At 38.2% G+C, this 26583-nt stretch overlaps 1 protein-coding gene across 7 annotated transcripts in view; it reads right to left on the bottom strand.

Moving 5' to 3' along the window:
- LOC102987462 (histone-lysine N-methyltransferase SETMAR) overlaps positions 1–4810 on the bottom strand; it is a 15166-nt gene extending 10356 nt beyond the window's left edge. For 3 of the 7 annotated variants that reach the window (XR_003676886.2, XM_028479124.2, XM_007103420.4), the window contains exon 1: positions 4609–4810. Coding sequence is in view for 3 of the 7 variants with exons in the window: in XM_028479124.2 (XP_028334925.1) it covers positions 4609–4725 (117 nt within the window). In the remaining 4 variants the exon portion in view is untranslated. Of the gene's footprint in view, positions 1–408; positions 1553–4608 lie in introns of those variants that run through there. The other 4 variants (XR_008615742.1, XM_055079764.1, XM_055079763.1 and 1 more) reach the window with 4 other exon arrangements.
- Between the last annotated feature and the right edge of the window lie 21773 nt (positions 4811–26583).

Genomic DNA, 26583 nt, shown 5'->3' on the forward strand with positions numbered 1-26583 from the left:
AAAAAAAAAAAAAAAAAAAAAAAAGGTTGGTTAAATACCATTCCAAAAAGATATTTTACCTGATTTAGAAAAATGGCTATACTAAAGAAGAGTCTTTTGAAAACTGTGGTCTAATTTAACATATCATTATGTAGTTATCTATCTTTTCAGGTATCTACATATTAAAAAGTTAATTATTTTCAGAAATAATCTGACATTTTATTCAAATATTTATATGCCATATAAGCTTAAATTTTGCGTTTCAGAAAGCTAATGTTAAGTGTGTTACAAATTAGGAAGCAGCTGGCATCAGCTTAAATGCTCCCCATTTGTAACACTCTTTCCATAGCCTGTACCCTACTCCCTGGTAAAAGCCCAGGACCAAACTGATCCCAAAAGGGTGCTACCCTGAGGGATTTTTGTGCTTACCCTACGCCAAGGAGAGATCAAATCCTGGACATGTTTTTAAATCCATTGAGCATATATTCTTCTTCTGATGAAAGCATCCCGAGTCTTCCCAGGGGAACCCTTCTCATTGTTGTATTAATGGTTTGCATGGGGCTTCAGGTTGGGTGGGCCCTAAACCTGGTTGATCAGAACATCGCTTGCTCTTTTCAACAGTATTTTTGCTTCATGGATGGGCACAGGACATAAGCCAGGTCAATGAAATATAATCTAGGACTCCTGCTGAAAAAATTAGGGAAGAGGTGTTCTTTTTCCACTGGGTTTGCTGAACTACAGAGTATCCATCAGGCATTCCCAAGTTGTACCACACACATAAGACCTACTGAGTGTGTGGCCCACGACAGGAAAGGGGAGCAGGGGTGCGAAGCAGGGAGGTGGTAGAGAGAAATAGCTGATGACACCTTGAGAGTTCCTGGATCCAGAGATGCCTACAGTTACCAGTCTCAGACTTGCTGTTATATGAGGAAATTCCTTCCCTTTTTGGCCTGAGTTAGTTTGCGTTGTATTTACGTTTCTTGCAAACAAATGAGTCTTGACTAATAAACCCAGGGTGGAAGCTGAGAATGGTTCCAGGAAATGCCTGGAAAATTTAGTCAAAGATATAAATGGCTAATGAGCAATGAGGTCTCCAACTGGGAGGTGAGAATGGAGCAAAGCGTGAAGGAGGCTAGCCAGGAAAACTGTGACTGTGGTCTGAACACTGGGCAAGCAGTGGAGAACGTCTTAATGCAGAACATGGAATGTCCTAGAGGAGAGACATACAGGACTAGGATCTTATTAGCACTGTGACCTTACAGCGAGTGACTTGCTAAACTATGCGTTAGCAACTATAAAACAGGGACACTACCTATATCCGGGGGGGGGAAGGTTCTCAAGAAATTTAATGAACATAACACTGTACTCTGTGTGGGCCACGTTGTACTTTTAAAATGGTTACTTTCTTGAATTCTTCTAGATATTATTTCGAGATTTTATATTTAAAACATCATATATTTCTGGCACATTACTTAAGCTTTCTAAACATTCCCTTTCTATTTCTCTTACAGGTTGCTGTGAAGGAAATAAATGTGAGAAACCACGTAAAAAGCTTTCTCTAGTGGCTGGCACATTAAGTGTTCAATATGAATCAGGCAGGCTATCTAGTAGGGTGGTGGAAAAAATAGGTTTGCCGTTAAACTTCTCAGGCTTAAACATACTCAAACCAAAATTTATGTTTGGAAAACCATATGATTATAGTCCTACCTCCATTATTTATCCATCTTGATGGGGGGAAACTGAGAGCTGACCCAGCACAGACTGCTTTCAATCATCAGTAAATATTACCTTATTGTGTACTGTATGCACATGCTGGGATTTAGAAGGAAACGCTCAGAAAAATACAAAGGAGGACATGAAGAATGGGATTTTTATCATTTTTTCAGTAGTCATAACAAAAGCTTTACTTTTTCCTGGTATGTATTAAAGTGCAAAACTGATCATGTAAGAGTTGAGAATAAATACAAAATGATCAGTGCAAAATGCACTAGAAACCAGATCCTTGAACAACTGGATGGAGACTTTACATTTTGTGACAGAAAACTTGAGAATTTTTTTTATAAACTATGGTCACCCAAGAAACCAAAATGTAAACAGAAGACAGCATGTTAAAGTGCAATTATATTGTACCTCCTTGGCTACAATTAATTTCTCCCTTATCTGAAGTAGACCTGCACTTATTCATAGTATGAACTTTGGGATCTAAGTGGCATAGACTGTTGGGCTCTCACTAAGTGTGTAGGTCTGACGTTTCTAACAAATGTCTTAAGGAAAGGCATGGTCAGGAGGTTTGGGGTATGGAATGGTGATAGCGGTTGGGTTCCTATCCTATCCTGTACTAGGCACAGAGCAGGTGGCTCAGGAAATATTATTTGATTGCTTAATTGAAGCTCTTAATAATTTCTGATTGGAAGACTAACTTTTCTAAGTCACATTCTGTACCAAAGCCCCAGAAACTGAAACATGACACTGCCCAATATTCTGGGCTTAAAATCTAGGCCTCAGTTCTGAATTTTAAGGAAGTGCTGTGAAAATCTTCATTCCATTTCTGGTTGTTTTGAAACACCAGCTACAAGAATCTTTGTACTTGGCCTCTAGCCCCATGAGTTTGTTTTTGCTCCAAGCAGCCAATAAGAGACTGTGAGCCAGATAATTCTTGTCAAGGCCATGTTGAGACCTTAAAAAGGATGTTTGAAGCTGGTTTCAGAAACCTGAAAAATGGCTAGATCCAACTCTTAGTTCAAGAAAATCAATCGGTTTATTTTCTACTTGTCTTTTGACCCCGATGGCATTATGATGTGCTTGTTTCCGATCTGAACATCTGAATGTTCTTTTTGCCTTTTCATACAGGAACCAAAGGCAAACTAGACACAAAGTTATTTTTACTTTGGGTTTTTCATGCCTTAATTCTTATGAGTGCACATGCCTGTGAAAGCAGGTTCTGGGGCAAGCAAGCTGTTTTGACCTTTTGTAAGATTGGTATTGTGCTCCATGAATATATGGAGGCAAACTAGGTGAAGGCCCTTTTAGGCTTGTTATTTACATGTTTCAAGCATGTTTTATCTTCTTGCTAAGACTATAAGCTCCTTAAGGAAGGGATCCTGTCTTCTATTTGTAACTCTAAGTCTACCTAGAGCTGTGCATACAGCCAGGAAGCTAGAACACTGTAGGATTGAGTCTTAGTCTCCTGATTTTCATTTATGCCCATCAACTATAGGTATAAGGATCAATCACAAGGTTTCCTCTGCCCCCCCATATAGTGCTTTCCATATGCTCTTGTAAGCTCAAGGGCAGGAACTGTATTGGCACCATCTTATCTTCTATGCCTAGCTTAACACAGTGCCAGGCACATTATAGGCACTCAATTACTTTTTGAAGAAAGAGAACATATGTCAGTGTTTTTGACTAGGCATTCAGCAATGTTTGGTCTTCAATAAGCTTTTAGGGATCAGTGTTTAATATGGTGCTAGCCACCTGTATTATTAATGATAAACTGCCTAATGTAGTTTGAGGAAAAATAACCATTTCTAACATTAATAGCCTGCTCTACTCTTTGAAAACTGCTGCTGAATCTGTCCTCTTACTTGATTCTCAAAATAACCCTAGGAAGGACAGACAGGGTTTGATATTGATAATGGGTGTGACAAGGGCACTAAAACTTTAATTATTTTCATTTTGCAGATGAAGAAACTCAGGCTTTGAGACATGGCTAAGATGCTAAGCCCTGAACCTAGCTCTCCTACTTCCAAGTCCAGGGCTCTTTCGACTCCAACATCCTTGTTTTTGTTTTTGTCATTCCTTGTTCCTTAGGCAACATGCAGGCCAAGGTCAAAGGGGTGAGAAGGTTGGAGCACAAAGGTCTTTGAGGTAATAATAGTAGTTAACATTTATTGAGTTCTTTCAGCAAACCAGGAACTGTATTTTACTTGTAATTCTCGAAGCAATCCGAAGAGAGGTATTACTATTTTAATTGCACACGGGAGGACTCTAAGGCTTAGCTGAGGCTATTTATATTTGCCAAAGAGCTCACAGCATGAGGGAAACCTCAACTAAGTGACTCTAGAGGCTAAGTTTTTAATCCTGACACTAGGCTAAGATCCGTTAATGGGCCCCATGCCTTATCTTACAAACAAGACATTTAAGACGAGAGACGCAACTGATTTGCCCCGGATCTCAACGAGTTCTGGGGACAGAACCAGGACAAAAAGCCAGGTTCTCACGGCTCTTTCCAAGGGATCTCACGAGACCTCTGGTTTTGCCTTCAGGGAACTGCCAGTCTATGGGCAGAAAAGACCATGTAAAGGTCATTGCGAAGGGTTAATGGGAAAAGACCGAAACCTGTGAGCTATTTAAGAGCTTTTCCCGCTCGCAGATAGCTGTGCGATCGGGTAAAAAAAAGAAGGTCTAGAAACTTGGAGACAACAATCGAAGCACTACCACGTAGGGTAATTGAGAACTGAGCCCAGCTACCACTTAGCCCGGCACTCTACCTGGAAGGGCGCCAGCCCCGCCCCCGGGCTGCGCGCACAGCGCTCGTGACCGCCTAGCCCCGCCCCCTTAGAAAAGGGTACCGGCCACGCCCCCTGAGGCCGCGCGCAGCTCTCGGGCTGGCCGAGCCCCGCCCCCTACCTGAAAGGGCTCTGGCTCTGTCCCTGGGGGCCACGCGCTCACAGGCAAATTTTCCAGGCGGCGCGCGACGTCCAGCTGCTCCGTCAGGGCCTCAGGCTCCTCCTCAGAGGCTGCCATCCCGCAGGGCCAGCTCTGCACGGCTTTAGAGGTCGTTTTGCGCCGACACGATGCGGCTACCACCTAGACTCTCTTGAACCTCGCAGAGGACGCTGGGAGTCGGGTCCCGGGGCCCCACAGCCTTATGGGAGTCGTAGTTTTTATCTCCCCTATCAGAAGTTTTCCTGTGAGGGCGTCTCTTCCCTCGACTCTCACTCAGCGTTCCTTGAGTTTTTGGTCTGGCTCGCTTTTTGTTTTGAGCCACGTGCACAACAGATAATAGAAAACCTTGTAAGGTATGGACAAAGCTTTGGGAACACACAATGAAGTGCTTGAATTTTTCCTGTGAGCCCAGGGAGGGTTTCTGAGGCGAGGTCGTTTGTCCGTGTGTCTGAGGGATTGGAAGCTAGCTGGCGCGGGGGCAGGGGCGCGCCCTAAGCTGAGGGGGTAAGGCACCCCCGAGTCCCCGAAGTCCTGGAACTTGTGTGTGTGATGGGGTTTGCGTTCGGGGGCGGAATAGCCTGACTGGGCGTCGGAAGGCTGTGTGTCGAGTCCGCGCGCTCCCAGACTGGGATCCCTGTTTCCTTTCCGCTTCCCCTGCTCTGAGGAAACTGAGCCCCGGCCCGCAAAGGATTCCGATAACGTCGAAATTGCTGAATCCAGTGGAATATTTTCAGCCTTGCCAAAGCTCGCTGACCCGATTGTCCTGCTGCTTCTATGTGAAACCGTCTCTCCTCTCAGCTTCTGGGCCCCTGTCCTGGGTGCGCTTGCCTTGCGCAGACCGTCCTCACTCTCCTGTCCTTCTCGGGCCTGACTCTGAAATGGGGGCGGGTGTCACTCAGGTTTCTGCCCCGGGCCCCTTTCTCACCTTCTCTGGGTTCCTCAGTAATAGCATCCAGTCCCTGGCTTCAGACACTATTACAAAGTATTAGGTCTTCATCTCCAGCATAGCTGGAGATGGTTATGCGATTATGGTTTCTATTTTCTGTCTTATATGCACCTTAAGTTCAAAGTGACCTGAGTTAACTCATTCTTCTGCACATCTTTCTTTTCCCCCTTTAAAATAATGTAGGAGAATAAGTTGTCCATGATCTCCAGAGCTACCAAAGCAACACACCAAAGCATTTTCCTGAATTCTTTCCTCTCCCTAGAGCGCCGTAGCTAAGAATTTCCTGGCCAAATCTTGTTGATTCTACTTTCATAATGTTTTTCATTTTCATTTCTTCTCACTCTCAGGCTCTTGTTCCTTGCTTGAACTCTTGAAGTGATATTTTTCAAATCTTAACATTCTCCATACCCTCACATTCCCTTACTGCTGCTTCTACAATAATCTTTTGAGCATGCACATCCAATTACTGTATTCTGCTGCTTAAAACCCTGTGTTTGCTCCATGTTTCTCTCAAAGTCCACCTTCTATATTCTGGCTTATCAGTTCCTTGACGATCCGGATCCTACCTGTTTCTTTAGTCTCTGTTTCAAAAGTCTTGTTCTATTTATGTTTTCTCAACAAGCCATGTTGCTTGGGCTTCTGCCACCTTTGTTCACATTGTACTTGGGTCGCCAGTGCCTTTTCCCCATACTGTCTGTCCACTCAGCTCAAGTGTCCCCTTCTCTGTATCTTTACTGACCCTGTTTCCCATAGCATTGGTTACTCTTTTCTTTGTTCTCCCATTTTACCCTATAAGTGGTTTCTCATAGTTCCAGCAACTCTTTAGTATACTCATAGGCAAAGTTCTTCTTTTGAAGTCGTAAAAATTATATATACATAGGAAGAGACAGACAGAGAGATACAGAGAAAGAGACATGGAGAGGGAGATAGAAACATTTTGTTTTAACTTAAATACAGTTGACCCTTGAACAACATGGGTTTGAACTGCCCAGGTCCACTTATATGTCGATTTTTTTCCAATAAATACCACAGTGCTATACAATCCACAGTTGACTGAATCCACAGATGCAGAGCCATGGATATGGAGGGCCTCCTATAAAGTTATACATGGATTTTCAACTGTGCAGAGGGTCGGTTCCCCTAACCCCTGTGTTGTTCAAGGGTCAACTGTAATTTTGGTGCATTTATTTACAAGTCTTTTGATATAGGGCCAAGGTGATGGGGTTTTTTTGTTTTTTTCTGTGTTTTTTGTTTGTTTGTTTTGTGGGTCTACTGATTAGAATTCCATGTCATGCTTACTTTGAGTTCCAGTTTGGGTGTCTCTAAAGTGGGGCAGGAACTAAAAGATACTGAACAATCAGAGTTCATAGTCTGTTTTTTCTCCCCCCAGTCTTTTAAACTTTTCTTACACTTACTTCAATAACAAAACATTTTTTTAGTGACTTGCCTTTTTGTCAAGTCTTTCCAGAGTATGTTACTTAGTTTTCTTGTGTGTGGGGGATCTCTTTACACTCATAGTTCATCATTATTCCCTCAGCTATTATAATAAATTCTATCTGGCATTTAACAGTGACTTAGTTTGGGCTGCTATAACAGAATACCATAGACTGGGTGGCTTAAACAACAAACATTTACTTCTCACAGTTCTGGAAGCTGGAAGTCTGAGATCGGGGTGCCGGCCTGGCTGGCTTCTTAGTGAAGTCTCTCCTCCTTATTTGCAGAGGCTGCCTTCTCTTTGTATCCTTATGTGGGGAAACAAAAAGAGTTAGCTATCTTCCTCTCCTTGTAAGGATCCTAATCCCATCATGGGGTTCTACCTTCATGACATGAAAGGTCCCACCTCCAAACACCATCATATTAGGGCTTCAACATCTGAACTTCAGCGGGACACAAACATTTCTTCAGAAGCAAATAGGTTTGGGAATAGACACTTGGATCCGGCTTATGACGTGTATCCATGCAGGTAAAGAAGTCACTTAATTTTGCATTGAAGTACGCATGTCTGATATAAAAACCCATTTTTGAGAGCAGGTTTAGAGGGAAGGAGATAGGAAATTGATTTTATGTAGAAAAGTACCAAGGAGTAATGGCATATAGCGTCTGGAATCAGACATGTCTAAATTCATAGTTGTACTTGGCTGGTTTCTGACCGTGGGTAACAGTAGGTAACATTCATTGAGTTATTACTATGTGCCAGACACCATTTAAGAATTTTACATATACTAATTCATTTAATTTTCATAATAAGCTATTAATACTTGAAACCTTATTGAAATGGTCCATCGAGAGTCATTTTAGATTCAACTAAATGTTCCGACTCACAGGACTCTCCTAAGCCGCACGTGTCATTAGGTTCACTCAGAAGGTCACAACCTGCCAGCACAGAGGCTTCAGATATTCTTTGGGAATAGTGCATGCAGGCAGTTATCACACGATAGGTTATTACACAGTAGGTTATTACACAGTAGGTTACAAAACTGCCTTGGAGTATTCTTCTTTGTCTTCCCAGAGGATGGCTCAAATGCGAGAGGAGATCCTTATTAATAGGGTGTGGGATCATCCTGAATTAGAAGTCTTAAACCCCATTGGAACCATAGGCTCGAAGGTAGTCACCTAGTAAATATTTTATCAGACATGGCTGTGTACTTCCTCTAACTTAGGAGATAGTTACTTAGGTAATGCAACTGGCTGTAGTATAATTGAGGGACGTAAGGAAGGTTTAGGAAAAGTGGAACTTCAACAGAAGGAAAGATTACTTGTAGCTAGGAAGATCAGAGGAAGCTTCATGGAGAAGGGGCTACTTGCCATAGGCCTTGAAGATTGAGTAGGATTTATGAGATTAGGAAAGGGCGTTGCAGGCAGAAGGAGGAGCAGGAGTAAAGGAATAAAGGCATGTGTAGAGAAAAGAGTATTTTCATGTTGGGTAGAGGTCAGGTTCATTTCATTTTTCAGGAATTGTAAACAATGAAGGAATTTTGCAGAAATCCAAAGAACATGCTGTCCTTTCATTTTAAGAAACATTTTTGAACACTGAGTACATGCACAGTGCTACATTTGCCAATTTGGGGAATGTACCATGAAGAAGACATAGTGCCCAAGGAGAGCTTCCAATCCAGTAAACAAAGAACTGTATACACCCAGAAATTAATAAGAACTATAAGAATGTTAAGAAGGAATTATATGAGCAGTGAGGAGAACCACACTCGCTGCTTATTATGCTGTTTTTCTTTTTGACTCTTTCTTGGTAATATTGTTTGCCCTTTGGAAAAAGTGTTTTGAAGGATCCATTCTATTTTTTTTTTCTAAAGCTGTCAGTGATGGTGCTTCCAGAATAAGATCTTCAGTTCATGTCCTGCCTTCAGTTTAATTTGTTTTTATCTTTCTGGCAAAGGATCCCAAAGTATTTTATATAAGTGTGATATTAAAATAATGAGAGGGTGTTTGCAGGCTGATATAACCAATCTTCAGAGTGCCAAGCAGTCAGTCTTTCATCTTTTCCAGGTCTAAAAACATATCTTATTTCCTCCAGACACCTGTTCTTCACCTACTGGGAACCCAAATCTTCAAAATTTGTTCTGAAAACCATTATAGCTACTTGGTGAAAAAAAATGTATCCCTGGACGGTAATGAGTTGCCCAAATTGACTGTTATAAATAAGGCTTGGACCTGATTATTATATTGATTATTCAAATTTCTTTTGGCTTTTTCACTGGCAGGAAAGAAAATAATCTGGTCAATAATAAATTTAAAAATTAAAGAAAAAGAAAATGCAATATAGTAAAACTCTAACATTTTATATATTCAATTGTCTTTATCTAAATTATGGAGTATGACCATATGACCTTCCTGTTTTTTAACAAGAATGGCCTTTAACTGACATGTTTTCCTTAGGCTTTTTTGGCCAGTGTTTTAATAACGTTTTGCATGATTTTGTATTCAGAAGCCATTTCTTCATTAAACCTCACTAGCATTATCTGAGCTTAATCTGGGATATACTTTACAGCCAGTGATGAACGGTCTAAAGTTAGCAGAAATTATATATTTATTGGTGTTAATGATAGCATGAATAAACTAGTTTGGAACATCTTAGCTTCCTAATAATAACTATCACTACCCAATATTAACTAGGCCTAGGATAAGCACTAGATCCTCTCATCAAAGAAAATTGTGTAAATGACATCATTTTGAAGAGAATAAAACATAGTAGTTGATACTTTGGAGGGTTTCTGCCCAACTTGTTGAATATTTCATTTCTGAGAACATGCCAGCCATACACAGCCCATCTCTTGGGGTGAGCTCACTGCAGTCATATTTATATTACACAACCCCTAAGCTTGGCCCAGACTTTTGACCTCTGGATGCACACCTGATTCAAGCTCGACCAATCAGATTCACTTGATTAGTTGAGACCAAGAAACAGCTAAAACTATTTATAATTTGGGAGCCGAGAGGTAGCTTTATTCAGTATATTGATAAAGAAGCAGAGAAAAGTCCGTCTTCCAAGAGAAAAATAGAACAGATGAGTAACAAGGAGAGAGGACTTTTTAGTTCCTGATGCCTTTTCATTTCTTGTTCCAGTCACTTTTTGATTCACACAACATATTCATATTCTTATAACAGATTCTTCCTTTGGATTTAGGTTAAGTCAGTGTTTTCTGCTACTTTAGTCGAAGAATTTTGACCAGTGAAAATGATGGCATTATTACAGGCGTACTTAGGAGATATTGCGGGTTCATTTCCAGGCCACTGCAATAAACTGTATATCACAAGTGAGTCACACGAATTTTTTGGTTTCCCAGTGCATATAATAGGTATGTTTATACTATACTGTAGTCTATTAAGTGTACAATAGCTTTATTTCTAAAAAATGTACATACCTTATTTTAAAATACTTAACGGCTAAGAAATGCTAACCATTATTTGAGGCTTCAGCAACTTGTAATCTTTTTGCTGGTGGAAGGTCTTGCCTTGATGTTGATGGCTGGGATTCATCAGGGTGGTTGTGGTGGCTGTGGCAGTTTCTTAAAATAAGACAATGATAAAGTTTTCTGCATCGATTGACTCTTCCTTTCATGAACGATTTCTCTGTAGCATGTAATGGTGTTTCATAGCATTTTGCTCACAGTAGAACTTCCTTCAAAATTGGAGTCAGTCCTCTCACATCCTCCAACTGCTTTATCAACTAAGTTTATGTCATATTCTAAATCCTGTATTGTCATTTCAAAAATCTTCACTGCATCTTCACCAGGAGTAGATTCCATCTCTTCCCTTTCAAGAGACCGCTTTCTTTGCTCATCCATAAGAAGAAACTCCTCACCCTTTTAAAATTTTGTCATAAGATTGCAGCAAGGAAGGCACACCTTCAGGCTCCACTTCTAACTCTAGTTCTCTTGTTATTTCCCCTACATCTGTAGCTTCTTCCTCCCCTGAAGTCTTGAACCCCTCAAAGTCATCAGGAGAGTTGGAATTAACTTCTTCCAAACTCCTCTTAATGTTGATATTTTGCCCTTTTCCCATGAATCAGGAATGTTCTTTTTTTTTTTTTTTTGTGGTATCTTCCCAGACCGGGGCGCGAACCCGGTTCCCCTGCACCGGCAGGCGGACGCGCAACCACTGCGCCACCAGGGAAGCCCAGGAATGTTCTTAATGGCATCTGGAAAGGTGAATCCTTTAGAGAAGTTTTTCAGTTTATTTTGCCTATATCCATCAGAGGAATCACTATCTACGGCAGCTCTGCTTTACAGAACATATTTCTTAATAAGACTTGAAAGTCAAAATTAGTCCTTGATCTGTGGGCTGCAGAATGGATGTTGTGTTGGCAGGAATGAGAACAACAATCTTGTGGTACATCTCCATCAGAACGCTTGGGTGAGAAGGTGCATTGTCAATGAGCAGTAATATTTTAAAAGGAATTTTATTTTCTGATCAGTAGGTCTCAACCTACTTAAAATATTCAGTAAACCATGGTGTAAACAGATGTGCTGTCATCCAGCCTTTGTTTTTCTATTTGTAGAGCACAGGCAGAGTGATTTTAGCATATTTCTCAAGGGTCTTAGGATTTTTGGAATGGTAAATGAATATTGGCTTCAACTTCAAGTCACCAGCTGCATTAGCCCCTAACAAAAGAGTCAGCCTATCTTTTGAAGCTTTGAAGCCAGGCATTGACTTGTCCTCTCTAGCTATTGAAGTCCTAGATGGCAACTTCTTCCAATATGAGACTATTTTGTCTCCATTGGAAATGTATTGTTTAGTGTAGCCACCTTCAGTAATTATCTTAGCTAGATCTTCTGTATAACTTGCTGCAACTTCTTCATCAGCACTTGCTGCTTTGCCTTGAACTTTTATGTTATGGAGATGGCTTCTTTTATTAAACCTCATCAAACTTTTCTTCTGCAGCTTCCTTACCTCTCTCACCCTTCATAGAATTGAAGAGATTAGGCTTTAACTTAAGGGAATCTCGTGGCTGGCTGGATCTTCTATCCAGACCACTCACACTTTTCCCGTATTAGCAGTAAAGCTGTTTCACTTTCTTATCATTTGTGTTCACTGGAGTAGCACTTTTAATTTCCTTCTAGAACTTTTCTTTTGCATTAACATCTTAGCAAATTGTCTGGAGCAAAAGGCCTAGCTTATCTCATCTTTCTACATGCCTTCCTGACTAAACTTAATCATTTCTCGATTTTGATTGAAAGTGAGAGATGTGTGACTCTTCATTTGAAAGCTTTGAGGTCATTGTAGCTTTATTAATTGGGCTAATTTCAATATTGTTCTATCTCAGGGAATATGGAGGCCAGAGGGGAGGGAGAAAGGTGGAGGAATGTCCATTTAGGGGAGTAGTCAGAACACACACATTTAGCAGTTAAGTTCACTGTCTTATTTGGGTGTGTTTAATGGCACCCCCAAACAATTATAATAGTAACATCAAAGGTCACTGATCATAGATCACTGTAACAAATACAACAGTATTGAAAAAGTTTGAAATATTGTGAGAATTACCAAAATGTGACACAGAGACATGGTGTGAGCAAATGCTATTGGAAATATGGCACCGATAGACTTGCTTGATGCAGGTTGCCACAAACCTTCAATTTTGTAAAAAACACAATATCTGCGAAGCTCGTTGAAGCGAAGTGCCGTAAAATGAGGTATGCCTCTATTACCATTATTATTATTAGAAAGTTTGGTCTGTATAATCAGCTGCTATTGCTCTGTACAGAAGTTGATGTTATGAATTTTTGTTCATTTAAAAAGTTGGTAAGCTATGCTTTTTTAACACTTTGTCTTGCTGATGTGTCTTCACTAAAGAACGTCTCCTCAAAATAATGTGAATAAAAATTTACATCAAAAAGTAGTAAAAAATATGAAATTTCTGTCTAGTGGAAGGGATAATAATATAGCGATAATAAATAGTAGTTATAGTACTACTATATGCCCAATATTGTAAAAAGACAGCAAAATAGAAATTAAACTGGACAGAAAAAATGTCTTTTTAGTACCTAAAGTTTTATGTCAAAGTATACTGCATGTGGATCATTTTGCAATAAGAGAAAATATGGCAAATGATTAAAATAAGTTGAGAGTTATATTTTACAAAATTATGATCCTGTGTTACTTATGCTTTCCTAAGGATAGTAGTTTGTGTTTTTGAGTTTGGACTGCTAGTAAATATATGTTTTCAGCAGAATAAAAAACTTGCCTCTTGTCCGATGTTTTTATCATTGCATTGTGGTTTAATGAAATCCATAATTTCTCTCATTGATATGACAACAAAAAACATCAAGATATAATCACAATCAGAATGTTGTTAGTGTAAGTACTTTAGATGTAAAGTAAATATCCAGGATTGATGATTATAGAGTATTAACTCATAAAGGTATGCAATCAAATGGGGATTGTTTGATAATAGGTGTAGAGGTGAAAGAAGCCAATTACGTATTTATTTAACCTAAAATGTATCAGCAAGGAATAATTTCACTTACCAAAGACCTATGATCAAATTTATTATCAGGTGTGTTCAACTGTTATTACCAAGGCTATGACAACAGACTTGCTCTGTTTTCAACTTGATCTAGAAAGGCATAGCCTTTCAATGAGTTATGTTCACACATTTTCATTTTGACTTAGGAAGGAAGCTTTGCTTATTACCTATAAGGATACCACCTGTAGGCAGCACATCATTTTTTTCTTTTTCTTTGCCATGCTGAGTGGCCTGCAGGATCTTAGTTGCCTGACCAGGGATCGAACCCGGGCCTTGGCAGTGAAAGCACCAAATCCTAACCACTGGACTGCCAGGGAATTCCCCATCATGTTTTTTTTTAAAGTACTAGACGTTTCCTCTCCCCATTTATAATGAAGCACAGGGGCCAGCCTCTTCTACTTGTAATTTTGAAAGCAAAGATGTGTATCCTTTGAAGTTTAGTACCACAAATGTCCTGCTACAGAGAAATTTATTCAGAACATTTAAGCCCAGATCTACAAGGGTCTATAGGATAATGTCACCAGATACCCCCAAGTATCATCTGAGATTAGAATTCTTAGAATTTCAGCTTCTAAATTTCAGCTTCTTGTAATTCCTCATTTCTTAACTTTCTAGACTCCTATTAGAATTTTCTCTCTAGTATCTTCCCAGCTCCAATTCTGGTATTTGGAAGGAGAAAGGAAATGAATCCGAAGAGCACAAAGACTAATGCAAAGAATTCTACTCAAGTGCCCAAGACTAACTTGGTGAAAGTATCTCTGGGGAAATGCTGATGATTCATACTTATTTTTAGATATTTCAACCAAAATTTGGTGTGAAAAGAATCCTACAGAGTAAAAAACCTTTTTATTTTCCATTTTCTCAGTAAGTGTTAGTGTGTTAAAGTCTATGTTGTTGCTATGAGTAGGTGGATCTTTGGGTATGAACTGAGGGGTACCATGGAGATTATTTTTCTCTCCCCACACTCATAGTCCAGAACGACCTTTCCCAATGTCTGCTGTAATGCCTGAAACCTCCATCGTTAGAATTTCTCCCATTTGTGGTAAGCATTGCTTTCTCCTTGCAGTGCTCTTTTAGAATTCCAGTATTCCTGGGAGAGAAAAAAATGATAAACACATATATGTCTTATCATATTGCTTTCCTTCATGATAAGGAGATAACTTGGGAGGCCTGAGAACTTAGAGGAACCGTAGAGGAGGAGAAAAGCCACACAGATCAAATGAACATTAATTGAGCACTTACTAGATTCTTTAGCAACGTTCAAAAATTTCTGTGATGATAAAAATGTTCTTTCCAGCCACATGTGATTATTGGTTACTGGAATATACCTAGTGTGACTGTAGAACAGATTTTTAAATTTTATTTAACTTTAATTAATTTAAATTTAATTTAAATAGCCACATGGGGCTTCCCTGGTGGCGCAGTGGTTAAGAATCCGCCTGCCAGTGTAGGGCACACGGGTTTGAGCCCTGGTCCGGGAAGATCCCACATCCCGCGGAGCAACTAAGCCCCTGCGCCACAGCTACTGAGCCTGTGCTCTAGAGCCCGCGAGCCACAACTACTGAGCTCATGTGCCTAGAGCCCGTGCTCCGCAACAAGAGGAGCCACCGCAATGAGAAGCCCGCCCACCACAATAAACAGTAGCCCCGGCTCGCTGCAACTAGAGAAAGCCCGCGCACAGCAACGAAGTCCCAACAGAGCCAAAGATAAAAATAAATAAATAAATAAATAATTTTAAATAGCCACATGTAGTTAGTGCCTGCTGTATTGGACAGCACATTTCTAGGCAATATACTAAATACTATATACATTTCTTATCTAATTTCAACTCCATGAAGTAGGCAATATTATCTCTTGTACAAGATTCAGGAATTGAAGTTCAGATAACTTAAGTAATTTTTTTCATGTACCCCACATGTATGAGTGGTAGAGTGGGATTTGGGCCCAGGTCTGAAACTGCCTCTAAAGACAAAGTTTCTCACCATTTGTTTTGAAAAATCTTAGCCATATTCAGAAACTGCCTTTCTTCCAGCTGTTATGGAGGAAATAAAGGATTAGAAATAACGGGATTAAAAATATATATACAATATTTTATTTGAAAATATAGTAATTTACGTAAGTAAGGGCATTATTTAACTTGAGAGGTATTTTTTTGTTGGTGGTTGTTTTTTGTTTTGTTTTGTTTTTTTTAGGTCTGTGCCCTTGGGCTTTGAAAAAAACAATAGATAATTAATTATTCTGCCGCAAAAGAAATCTTCATCTCATTGCAGGGTCTCCTAGTCCTGAAGCCTGACTACTGAGAACAGTCTCTTAGGCTACTGAGGTCTCTGCCTTGTGACAGTCAACTCCTATTACTGTGATTTTACTAATTTTGAGTTACCTGAGAGAGGGGGCTGAATAATACGAATCAATTGCATATGTGATTCTGTCTCTGTCTTGGTACTAATCAAAGTGTAGAGAAAATTACCAATTTATGAAGGGCCATAGACGCGATTTCTAGTTCTACTCTCTTTATCTTTTGGGCATTTTAAATAAGTAAATGGAGGCAACAAAATTCTCTATTCCTGTGCCACTGAGCAGAGGCTAAATAGGTGGCTCTTTGAATGGCAGAACCTTTCAGCTTAATGATAGAAGGCCAAAAGTTTATTTTTATGGGAGATCAAACTTTCTTTGTAATAGTAGGAGGGTTTTTTCCGTGTCATTCTAATTCTAATTCTTCCACTGCCAGTTATATATTATAACTACACTATGTGGTTAATAAGCGACTGGTTATATCTTGCAGCTCTGAATTTCCTTCCCTACTTCTGATTCTAGCTTTAATCCCCTCCGTTGGAAAGTCTCACCTTTCATTTAGCTGTTCCCTTATAATTTTAATTTGTAGTGTTTTTTTAGTCAAATATCTTTTAAACCTATTTGCTTTAGTAAAGTTTTAGCTCTGGAAGATGATATTTTATATTCTGGAATTCACCCATGAGCTCAGCTTAGAGGAACATTGAACATAATGTGCTTTTTTACAGAGCCTGGAAATTACAGAGTTGATGACAGGGGAAACCACTTCTCTCTGAAGATGAAATCTGTGAGTCTTCTCATCACCTCTTAGCAAATTAATTAAGTTTTCCTCAAAAGTGTGTTTTTTGTTTTTACTTGGTAAATTAAACAGGAAGTTCAGATTGTGTTTTCTAGATCCTAGATTTTGTAGGTATTTGTTGCTGGGACCTTTGTCTTAATGAAGTCTGGCAGTACCTCTTGAGGTGAGACAACTAATTTTACCTTTGCCCTGGCACTGAGTCCAGCCATCTGCTCTCTGTCTGGATTCAAACACAAAGAGAAAATACAAAGGATAGCTGACTTGGTGGTGACAGCTGTTGGGAAAAAGAATCATTGTGTTTGACAGTGTCCTTTGGAAACAGACCAGGAGGTGAATCAGATATAATGTATTGCTTCATCTTACAGATGCCTGCAGGTTAGTTGGAATTTTAATTTCTGACTCACCCACCTTATTTCTACTTCTGGAGGAAGCCGCTCCTGTCACACACTATGTCATTGACATGTTCTTGGATAAGGGTAGACCAACATTGCAGTAGATATTTCACTAAACAAGTGCTTGCATCAACCAGTGCCTTGTGGATGTGCTATTTGTTTCAGCCTCTGTGTATTTTTAAACCAGAAATGGACAGGATTTGTATATTCTAGGGCAAATGGTCATCTTAGTTTTATTACTAAGCAAATATTTTACTTTTTCCTCCATTAAAAAAATCTCTGTGTAGCTAAGTAAGGAAAAACTTATTTTAGATGAATAAATTTACATTTGAGCAATTGGAATTTTATTCCAAACCATCTGGAGTAAATCATTTTCCAGTCTGTTTTTGCAACTAATTAGAACAAAACCAAAAAATTGAAACAACTAATTAGTTGCAATTAATTAGTTGTTTCAATTTTTTGGTTTTGTTTTTTAGCAAGCAAATGAAGCTATAGCAGATCCTTAAACATAGTTAGTTATTGGAAGCAGCATTATAGCTAAAGAAACACCACATTAGGATTGCAGTGAGGTAGGTAAAGAGTTACGAGGGTGACATCAACCTTAAAGGATAAGGACATTTCTTGTGTTCCTTTTTGGAAAGTGTCTGGAATTCATGATAATTTGGTTTTCAACTTTGTGCTTGGAAACTTAATTTTCTCTTTTCCCAAAGTAAAGGGCCAATCAAACAGGCGCACAGGATCAATGAAAGATGTGGTAAAAAGCTACTTTATTTTGTTCCCTTGGAGAAATTTAAAAAGCTTATTCGCTAAACATGAAACCAAGTTATCTATTATTCACAACAAATGTTTTCTGGAACAAAGTGAGGCATAAATTATGTATTTTGCATTATGAAATAAACTAAAAAGAACAAGGAGAAAGGAAGGCACTTTAGACTGAATCAGAATGGGAGAGAAATGCAGAAGGAAACAAAGATCTGTATCTGTATCTCTCTAAATCTATACTTATCTAGAAAATATATCTAGAATTTTTATCTAAATGAATATTACTAGAAATTTTAGAGATAAAATCTATCAATTGATTTAGAGCAGGAAGAGACAAAGAAAAAAAGTCTGGGTTATTTATAAGTAAAGAGCTTATGCTCCTGGTAATGATCTGTCCTATTGTTAGCCTGGGACTACTATCAGTGTTAACATATCTTAAAATATTCCATTGAAATTCTTGATTTCATTTGTCATTTAACAACTGAGAATTTATTGAGAGATTTACTACTTGCAAGGCACTGTGATGGGGTATGGAGAATGATTATAATATTTGGTTAGCACACACGATATGCCAGACACTAGACACAGCCTTTCATGTGGGTTCGTTTGTTCAGTCCTTACAATAGTCTTGTGAGGTAGGAGCTGTCCCACCTCTCCTCACTACAGATTACAAGTAGAGAAAATGAGATGTGGAGAAGTTAAAGATGATTAAAAATATATTTTTTAAAGTATCTTGATTTGTGGTGTTTCCTGATTTCTGTTGTATAAATGTACCTACCATCTCTAATTTCAAGCTACCAACAGTTTAACAAATGGCTTGCAAAATTTCTGAGTATTAAACTGTTGGTGAGGGCAGATGTGAGCCGGTTTCAGTACACATTGTCTACATGTCCTCAAAATGAGTGAGTATAAGACTAAGTAATGCCAGCTAGAAAATAAGAGGAACCAGATAAGGTGGCATGGAAGTTTAGAGCAGAGATGCATTTTCTTTTAGCCATTTTCTTGTAATTGTAATTCACAGTTAGAGATGATTCTATGATGCGGACATTTAAAAATAAATTGAACATTGGTTTTATTTGTTAGAATTATTAAATTCAACCCAAAGTGAATATCTTTATAACATTATAAAAATCTGTCCTCTTGTTCAGTGTTTGAAAATTCCTGTCTATCGTATTTTACAACAGTTACTTATTTTTAAACTACTCTATTTTCCAGCAAAGATCTAAAATATCATAAAATAACATTTTAAATATTTTAGTATTTAATTGCAATTTTATGTTTAAACCAAATGAAAATAATCTCGTGTTGCATACAGAACAATTGCTTTCTGAATTTTCTTTCATATATCCCTATGAAATCCCATACCATTCACATTCATATTTGTTCATTTAACAAATATTTATTCATTACATGAATGCTTATTAACTGCCTCCTGTGAGCATGCTGCTGTGCTAGGCCATAAGTTTGTATATTCACTGTCTCCAAATAAGGGTGAGACATAGGCAAACAAAAATATTTAAGTCAGAAGTTGGTCAAAGATATAATAGAAGTAATACCCAGAGTAAAATTACTTACAGGTAGTCTATAATTTGGTGATAAAATGTTTCACGAATAATGATGGGGACATTTATTTATTTATTATTTATCAATTTTTATTGGAGTATGGTTTCTTTACAATGTTGTGTTAGCCTCCCCTGCACCACAAAATGAATCAGCCATACACATACAGATATCTCCTCCCTTTTGGATTTCCCTCCCATTTAGGTTACCACAGTACATTAGGTAGAGTTCCCTGTGCTATACAGTATGTTCCAATGATGGGGACATTTAAACTGCGTTTTGAGTAATGGGTAGGATGTGAAGATGTGGAATTAGGGGCAGAAGAACTGAAGGCGGTAGGAAAGCATGAATAACCACTGTTCAGTGTTTTCTATCCTCTCATTCTTAAAATGTGCTTTTGGCTCTGAAAAAGCAATACTCTAACAGTCCACGAGGTGGTAGGATAACTCTATCCTTTTCTTCATTTAAATGCAAATGATAAAATACTCGTTTTACTTAAGCTGGACAAGATTTTTTTCCTGTGTTGAAACTAAGAATTTGCAGATACTTGCAGGAATTGTGGTGAGGAGTTTTAGAGAAATGCTTCCTTATACCGTGATATGTTTAGATTCACATTTATATGCAATCTAAGAGAAATTCACATTTGAGGTATAACTTCACTAGGTACAGAATTCTAAGATGACTGAGTGAATAAGTTTGACAAAGAAAATACTATGCAGAGGTACTAAACTTGGGAACATGTTTTATTTGTTTGAGAGCTAAGAATTAGGTTTCTAAGTTTCAGTGTGATTAAAAAAACAAAACCAACATAATTTAATTTTATTCACCTGGTTTGAATGGCTAGATGTGCCAGTCATTATGACATGTATGATTCGTGTATTTTGCTTATATCTGGGTCTCATTATATCTAGATCTGCCAACAGTTGCAAAAATGCAACTCAGTCAATTATAGTACAAGTTTTAAAACATGTTGTTTTTATCAATACAATTTACTTGATGTTAAAATCATTTCTAATAAGAAATATTCATTTGTAGCATTTGTTCATTTAGCTATTCAACACATGTTTATTGAGAACCTGTTGTATGTTGGCCATTGTGCTAGGTGCTATTAAATTAAGTTTCATGTTTGGTTACTTTATTTTTTAAATTAACTTTAGTGTTTAGAACAGTTATAATTTTACAAAACAAAATGTTAAGATAGTGCAGAGTTCCCATAAACCCCCAGCCAGCTTCCCCTCTTATTAATACTTTACATTAGTAAGGTATGTTTGTTACAACTAACGGACCAATATTAACTAAAATCCATATTGTATTCATATTTTCTATTAGAGAATGTTATTAAAAATGAACATCTGGGCACTAGGTGTGCTTCTTGCTTCTGGAGTGTTGTTGATTTTAGGCCCTCTCAGATGACAGAGCAAGAGAATATATGTATATATGAGTTAGTATGTATACATACATATGTGTATGTACATACATGAATTCATACTGGTGTTTCCATTTCTAATCTAGTACCACATGGATCATTCATTCACATGTCTCCTTCCCTGCGTATCTTTATTTATTTATAAATTTATTTATTTATTTATTTATTTTTGGCTGCATTGGGTTTTTTTTTTTTGTGTGTGTGGTACGTGGGCCTCTCACTGTTGTGGCCTCTCCCATCGCGGAGCACAGGCTCCGGACGCGCAGGCCCAGCGGCCATGGCTCACGGGCCCAGCCGCTCCGCGGCATGTGGGATCCTCCCAGACCGGGGCGCGAACCCGGTTCCCCTGCATCGGCAGGCGGACGCGCAACCACTGCGCCACCAGGGAAGCCCTGCATTGGGTTTTCACTGCTGCGCGTGGGCCTTTCTCTAGTTGCGGCGAGTGGGGGCTACTCTTTGTTGCGGTGCACAAGCTGCTCATTGTGGTGGCTTCTCTTGTTGCGGAGCATGGACTCTAGGTGCGCAGGCTTCAGTAGTTGTGGCTCCTGGGCTCTATAGAGTGCAGGCTCAGTAGTTGTGGTGCATGGGCTTAGTTGCTCCACGGCACGTGGGATCTTCCCGGACCAGGGCTTGAACTCGTGTCCCCTGCATTAGCAGGCGGATTCTCAACCACTGTGCCACCAGGGAAGCCCTATTTATTTATTTTTAATTGAAATATAATTGACTTACAATATTATATTAGTTTCAGGTGTACAACATAGTGGTTTGATATATTTATACATTACAAAATGATCATCACAATAAGTCTAGTTATCATCCATCACCACACAAAGTTATTACAATGAAATTGACTGTATTTCCTATGCTGTACATTACTTCCCCATGAGTTATTTACTTTATAGCTGGAAGTTTGTATCTCTTAATCTCCCTCACCTATTTTACTTATCACACCACTCTTCCTCTCCACCTCTGCCAACTGCCAGTTTGTTTTCTGTATCTATGGGTTTGTTTCTGTTTTATTATATTTGTTTATTTATTTTGTTTTTTAGATTCCACATATAAGAGAAATCATATGTTATCTGTATTTCCCCGTCTGACATATTTCAGTTGAGCATAATAATAACCTCTAGATTCATCCATATTTGTTGCACATGGCAAGATCTCATTCTTTTTTATGGGTGAGTAATATTCCTGTGTGTGTGTGTGTGTGTGTGTGTGTGTGTGTGTGTGTGTACCACATCTTCTTTATCTATTCATCTATTGATAGTTAGGTTGCTTCTGTATCTTGGCTATTGTAAATAATGCTGTAATGAACAGGGTGCATATATCTTTTTGAATTAATGCTTTTGTTTTCCTTGGAAAAATACCCAGAAGTGGAATTGCTAGTTCTTAGGGAAGTTCTCTTTTTAATTATTGAGGAACTTCTGTACTGTTTTCCATAGTAGCTGTACCAATTTCCATTCCTACCAACAGTGCATGAGGATTCCATTTTCTCCACATCCTTGCCAACATGTGTTATTTGTTGTTGTTGCTGTTGTTGTTTTTTTCATAATAGCCATTCTGAGAGGTATGAACTGACATATTGTGGTTTTGATTTGCATTTCCTTGTTGATTAGTGGTGTTGAGCATCTTCTCAAATGTCTGTTGGCCACCTGTATGTCTTCTTTGGAGAAATGCCTATTCAGTACCTCTGCCTTTTTAAAAATCAAGTTGTTTGTTTTTTGATGTTGAGTTGTATGAGTTCTTTTTACATTTTGGTTATTGACACCTTATCAGATATATTGGTTGCAAATGCCTTCTCCCATTCAGTAGGCTGGCTCTTCATTTTATTGATTGTTTCGTTTGCTGTGCAAAAGCTTTTTTGTTTGATGTAGTCCCATTGTTTATTTTTTGCTTTTGTTTTCCTTGCCTAGGAGACAGATCCAAAAAAATATTGCTAAGACTGATGTCAAAGAGCATCCTGCCTATGTATTCTTCCAAAAGTTTTATGGTTTCAGGTCTTACATTTAAGTCTTTAATCCATTTTGAATTTATTTTTGTATGTGGTGTGAGAGAGTAGCCCGTTTTGATTCTTTCACTTGTAGATGTCTAGTTTTCTTGACACCATTTATTGAAGAGGCTGTCTTTTCCCCATTGTATATTCTTGCCTCCTTTGTTGTAGATTAATTGCCCAGAAAGTGTGGGTTCATTTCTGGGCTATCTATTCTGTTCCATTAATCTATGTGTCTGTTTTTGTGTCAGTATCATATTGTTTTGATTACTGTAGCTTTGTAGTATAGTTTGAAATCAGGGAATGTGTTGCCTCTAGCTTTGTTCTTTCTCAAGATTGTTTTGGCTACTCATGGTCTTTTGTGGTTCCATAAAAATTTTAGAATTATTTTTTCTAGTTCTGTGAAAAATTTCATTGGTATTTTCATAGGGAATGCACTGAATGTATAGATTGCCTTGGGTAGTATGGTCATTATAACAATAGTAATTCTTCCAGTCCATGAACACAGTATATCTTTCCCCTGTTTGTGTAGCCTTCCATTTTTTTCATCAGTATCTTGTAGTTTTCTGAGTATAGGTCTTTTACCTCCTTAGATAGATTTATTCCTAGGTATTTTATTCTTTTTGGTGCAGTTGTAAATGGGATTGTTTTCTTAATTTCTCTTTCTGATAGTTAATCGTTAGCATATAGAAACACAACAGATTTCTGTATATTAATTTTTGTATCCTGCAAGTTTTTGAATTCATATGTTAGTTCTAATAGTTTTTTGGTGATGTCTTTAGAATTTTATATATATGTATATATATATATATATATATATATATATATAGTGTCAGGTCATCTGCAAAAAGTGACAGTTTTACTTCTTTTTTTCCAATTTGAGTTTCTTTTATTCCTTTTTCTTGTCTGATTGCTGTGGGTAGAACTTCCACTATGTTGAATAAAAGTGGTGAGAGTGTGCATCCTTGTCTTGTTCCTGATCTTAAAAGAAATTCTTTTATCTTTTCACCATTGATTATGGTGTTGGAAGTGGGCTTGTCATATATGGCCTTTATTATGTTGAGGTACGTTCCCTCTATACACACTTTGTTGAGAGGTTTTATCATAAATGGATGTTGAATTTTGTCACATTTTTCCATTTATTGAGATGATTGTATGATTTTTATTCTTCAGTTTGTTAATATGGTGTATCACATTGATTGATTTGCAGATAATAAACCATCCTTGCATCCTCCCTGGGATAAACCCCACTTGGTCATGGTGAATGATTCTTTTAATTTATTGTTGAATTTGGTTTGCTAATCTTTTGTTGAGAATTTTTGCATGTATATTCATCAGTGATATTGTCCTGTAATTTTCTTTTTCTGTGGTGTCTTTGTATGGTTTTGGTATCAAAGTGATGCTGATAAGTTTGGAGGCATTCCTTCCTCTAATTTTTTGGAATAGTTTGGGAATAATAGGTGTTATCTATTCTTTAGGTGTTTAGTAGAATTCATCTCTGAAGCTGACTTGACCTGGACCATTTGTTTTTTGGTAGTTTTAAAAAATTACTTATTCAATTTCATTACTGGTAATTGGTCTGTTGTGTTTTCTATTTATTCCCAGTTCAGTCTAGGAAGATTGTTATGTTTCTAGGAATTTATCCATTTCTTTTAGGTTGTCCAATTTGTTGGCACATTATTATTCATAGTAATCTCTTATGATTGGTGTTTTTTTTTTTTTTTTTTGGTATGCGGGCCTCTCACTGTTGTGGCCTCTCCCGTTGCGGAGCACAGGCTCCAGATGCTCAGGCTTATCGGCCATGGCTCACAGGCCCAGCCGCTCCGCAGCATGTGGGATCTTCCCGGACCTGGGCACGAACCTGTGTGCCCTGCATCGGCAGGCGGACTCTCAACCACGGCGCCACCAGGGAAGCCCTCTTATGATTGTTTATATTTCTGTGGTGATGTTTGTAACTTCTTGTCTTTCCTTTCTGATTTGTTTATTTAGGCCTTCTCTCTTCTTTTCTTGATGAGTCTGGCTAAAGATTTATCCATTTTGTTTATGTTTTTGAAGAATCAGCTCTTAGGTTCATTGATCTTTTCTATTGTTTTTTAGTGTCTATTTCATTTATTTCCTCTCTGATCTCTATTATTTCCTTCCTTCTGCTAACTTTAAGTTTTGTTTGTTCTTCTTTTCCTTGTTTCTTTAGGTGTAAGGTTAGATTGTTTATTTGAGATTTTTCTTATTTCCTGACTGGTATGCTTGTATCACTCTGAACTTCCCTCTTAGAACTGCTTTTGTTGCATCACACAGATTTTGGAACATTGTGTTTCCATTTTCATTTGTCTCCAGCTATTTTTTGATTTCCTCTTTGATTTCTTCCATGATCAATTGGTAGTTTAGTAGCATATTGTTTACCCTCTACCTGTTTGTGGTTTTCTGCAGTACTTTTCCTTATAGTTGATTCCCAGTCTTATACCACTATGAATGGAAAGGATACTTGATATGATTTCAATCTTAAACTTATTGAGACTTGTGGTGGTCTAGCATGGGATCTATCCTGGAGAATGTTCCATGTGCACTTGAAAATAATGTGTATTCTGCTGTTTTCCATGGAATGTTCTATATATACATCTATTAAGTCTATCTGGTATGATGTGTTTTTAAGGCCAGTGTTTCCTTATTGATATCCTGTCTGAATGATCTGTCCATTGATGTATTATCATTATTAAAGTCCTTTACTATTATTTTCTTCCTGTCAATTTTTCCCTTTATGTTTTTGCTTTATGTATTTTGGTGCTTATATGTTGGGAGCATAGATATTTACAATTGTTACATCTTCCTGTTGGATTGATCCCTTGATCATTATGTAACGTCCTTTGACTCTTGTTATAGTCTCTGTTTTAAAGTATTTTGCCTTTTATCAGTATTGCTTGCTACCCCAGCTTTCTTTTTGTTTCCATTTTCATGGAATACCTTTCTCCATTCCCTCACTTTCAGTCTGTGTGTGTCTTTACCTCTGAAGTGAGTCTCTTGTAGGCAGCATATATGTGGGTCTTGTTGTTGTTTTTATTGTTTTGGGGTTTTTTTTGGTCCATTCAGCCACTCCATGCCTTTTGCTTGGAGCATTTAGTCCATTTATGTTTAAAGTAATTATCGATAGGTATGTACTTATTGCCATTTTAATTATTTTCAGGTTTTTTTGTAGTTCTTTTGTTGTTGTTGTTCTGTTCTTCTTTTGTTTTTTCCCCTTTACATTTGATGACTATTTTGTGTTATATTTGAATTCTCTTCTCTTTTTTGTGTGAATGCATTTATTATAGATTTTGTTTGTGGTTACCATGAGGTTCATATATAACAACATTTATCAACATATGTGAGGGACTTCCCTGGTGGTGCAGTAGTTAAGAATCCACCTGCCAATGCAGAGGACATGGGTTCGAGTCCTGGTCTGGAAAGATCCCACATCCTGTGGAGCAACTAAGTCCATGCGTTACAACTACTGAGCCTGCGCTCTAGAGGCTTCAAGCCACAACTACTGAAGCCCGTGTGCCTAGAGCCTGTGCTCCACAATAAGAGAAGCCACCACAGTGAGAAGCCAATGGACTGCAACAAGGAGTAGCCTCTGCTCGCCACAGCTAGAGAAAGCCCATGCACAGCAACGAAGACCCAGCGCAGCCAAAATAAACAAACAAACAAATAAATAAAGTTTAAAAACAGTAAATAAATAAATAAATAAATGTGATTATTTTAAGTCGTTGATTTCCTAAGTTCAGACACATTCTAACAACCCTGCATTTTTACTCTCCGAC

This window comes from Physeter macrocephalus, chromosome 18, assembly GCF_002837175.3.
Source record: "Physeter macrocephalus isolate SW-GA chromosome 18, ASM283717v5, whole genome shotgun sequence".
NCBI lineage: Eukaryota > Metazoa > Chordata > Mammalia > Artiodactyla > Physeteridae > Physeter > Physeter macrocephalus.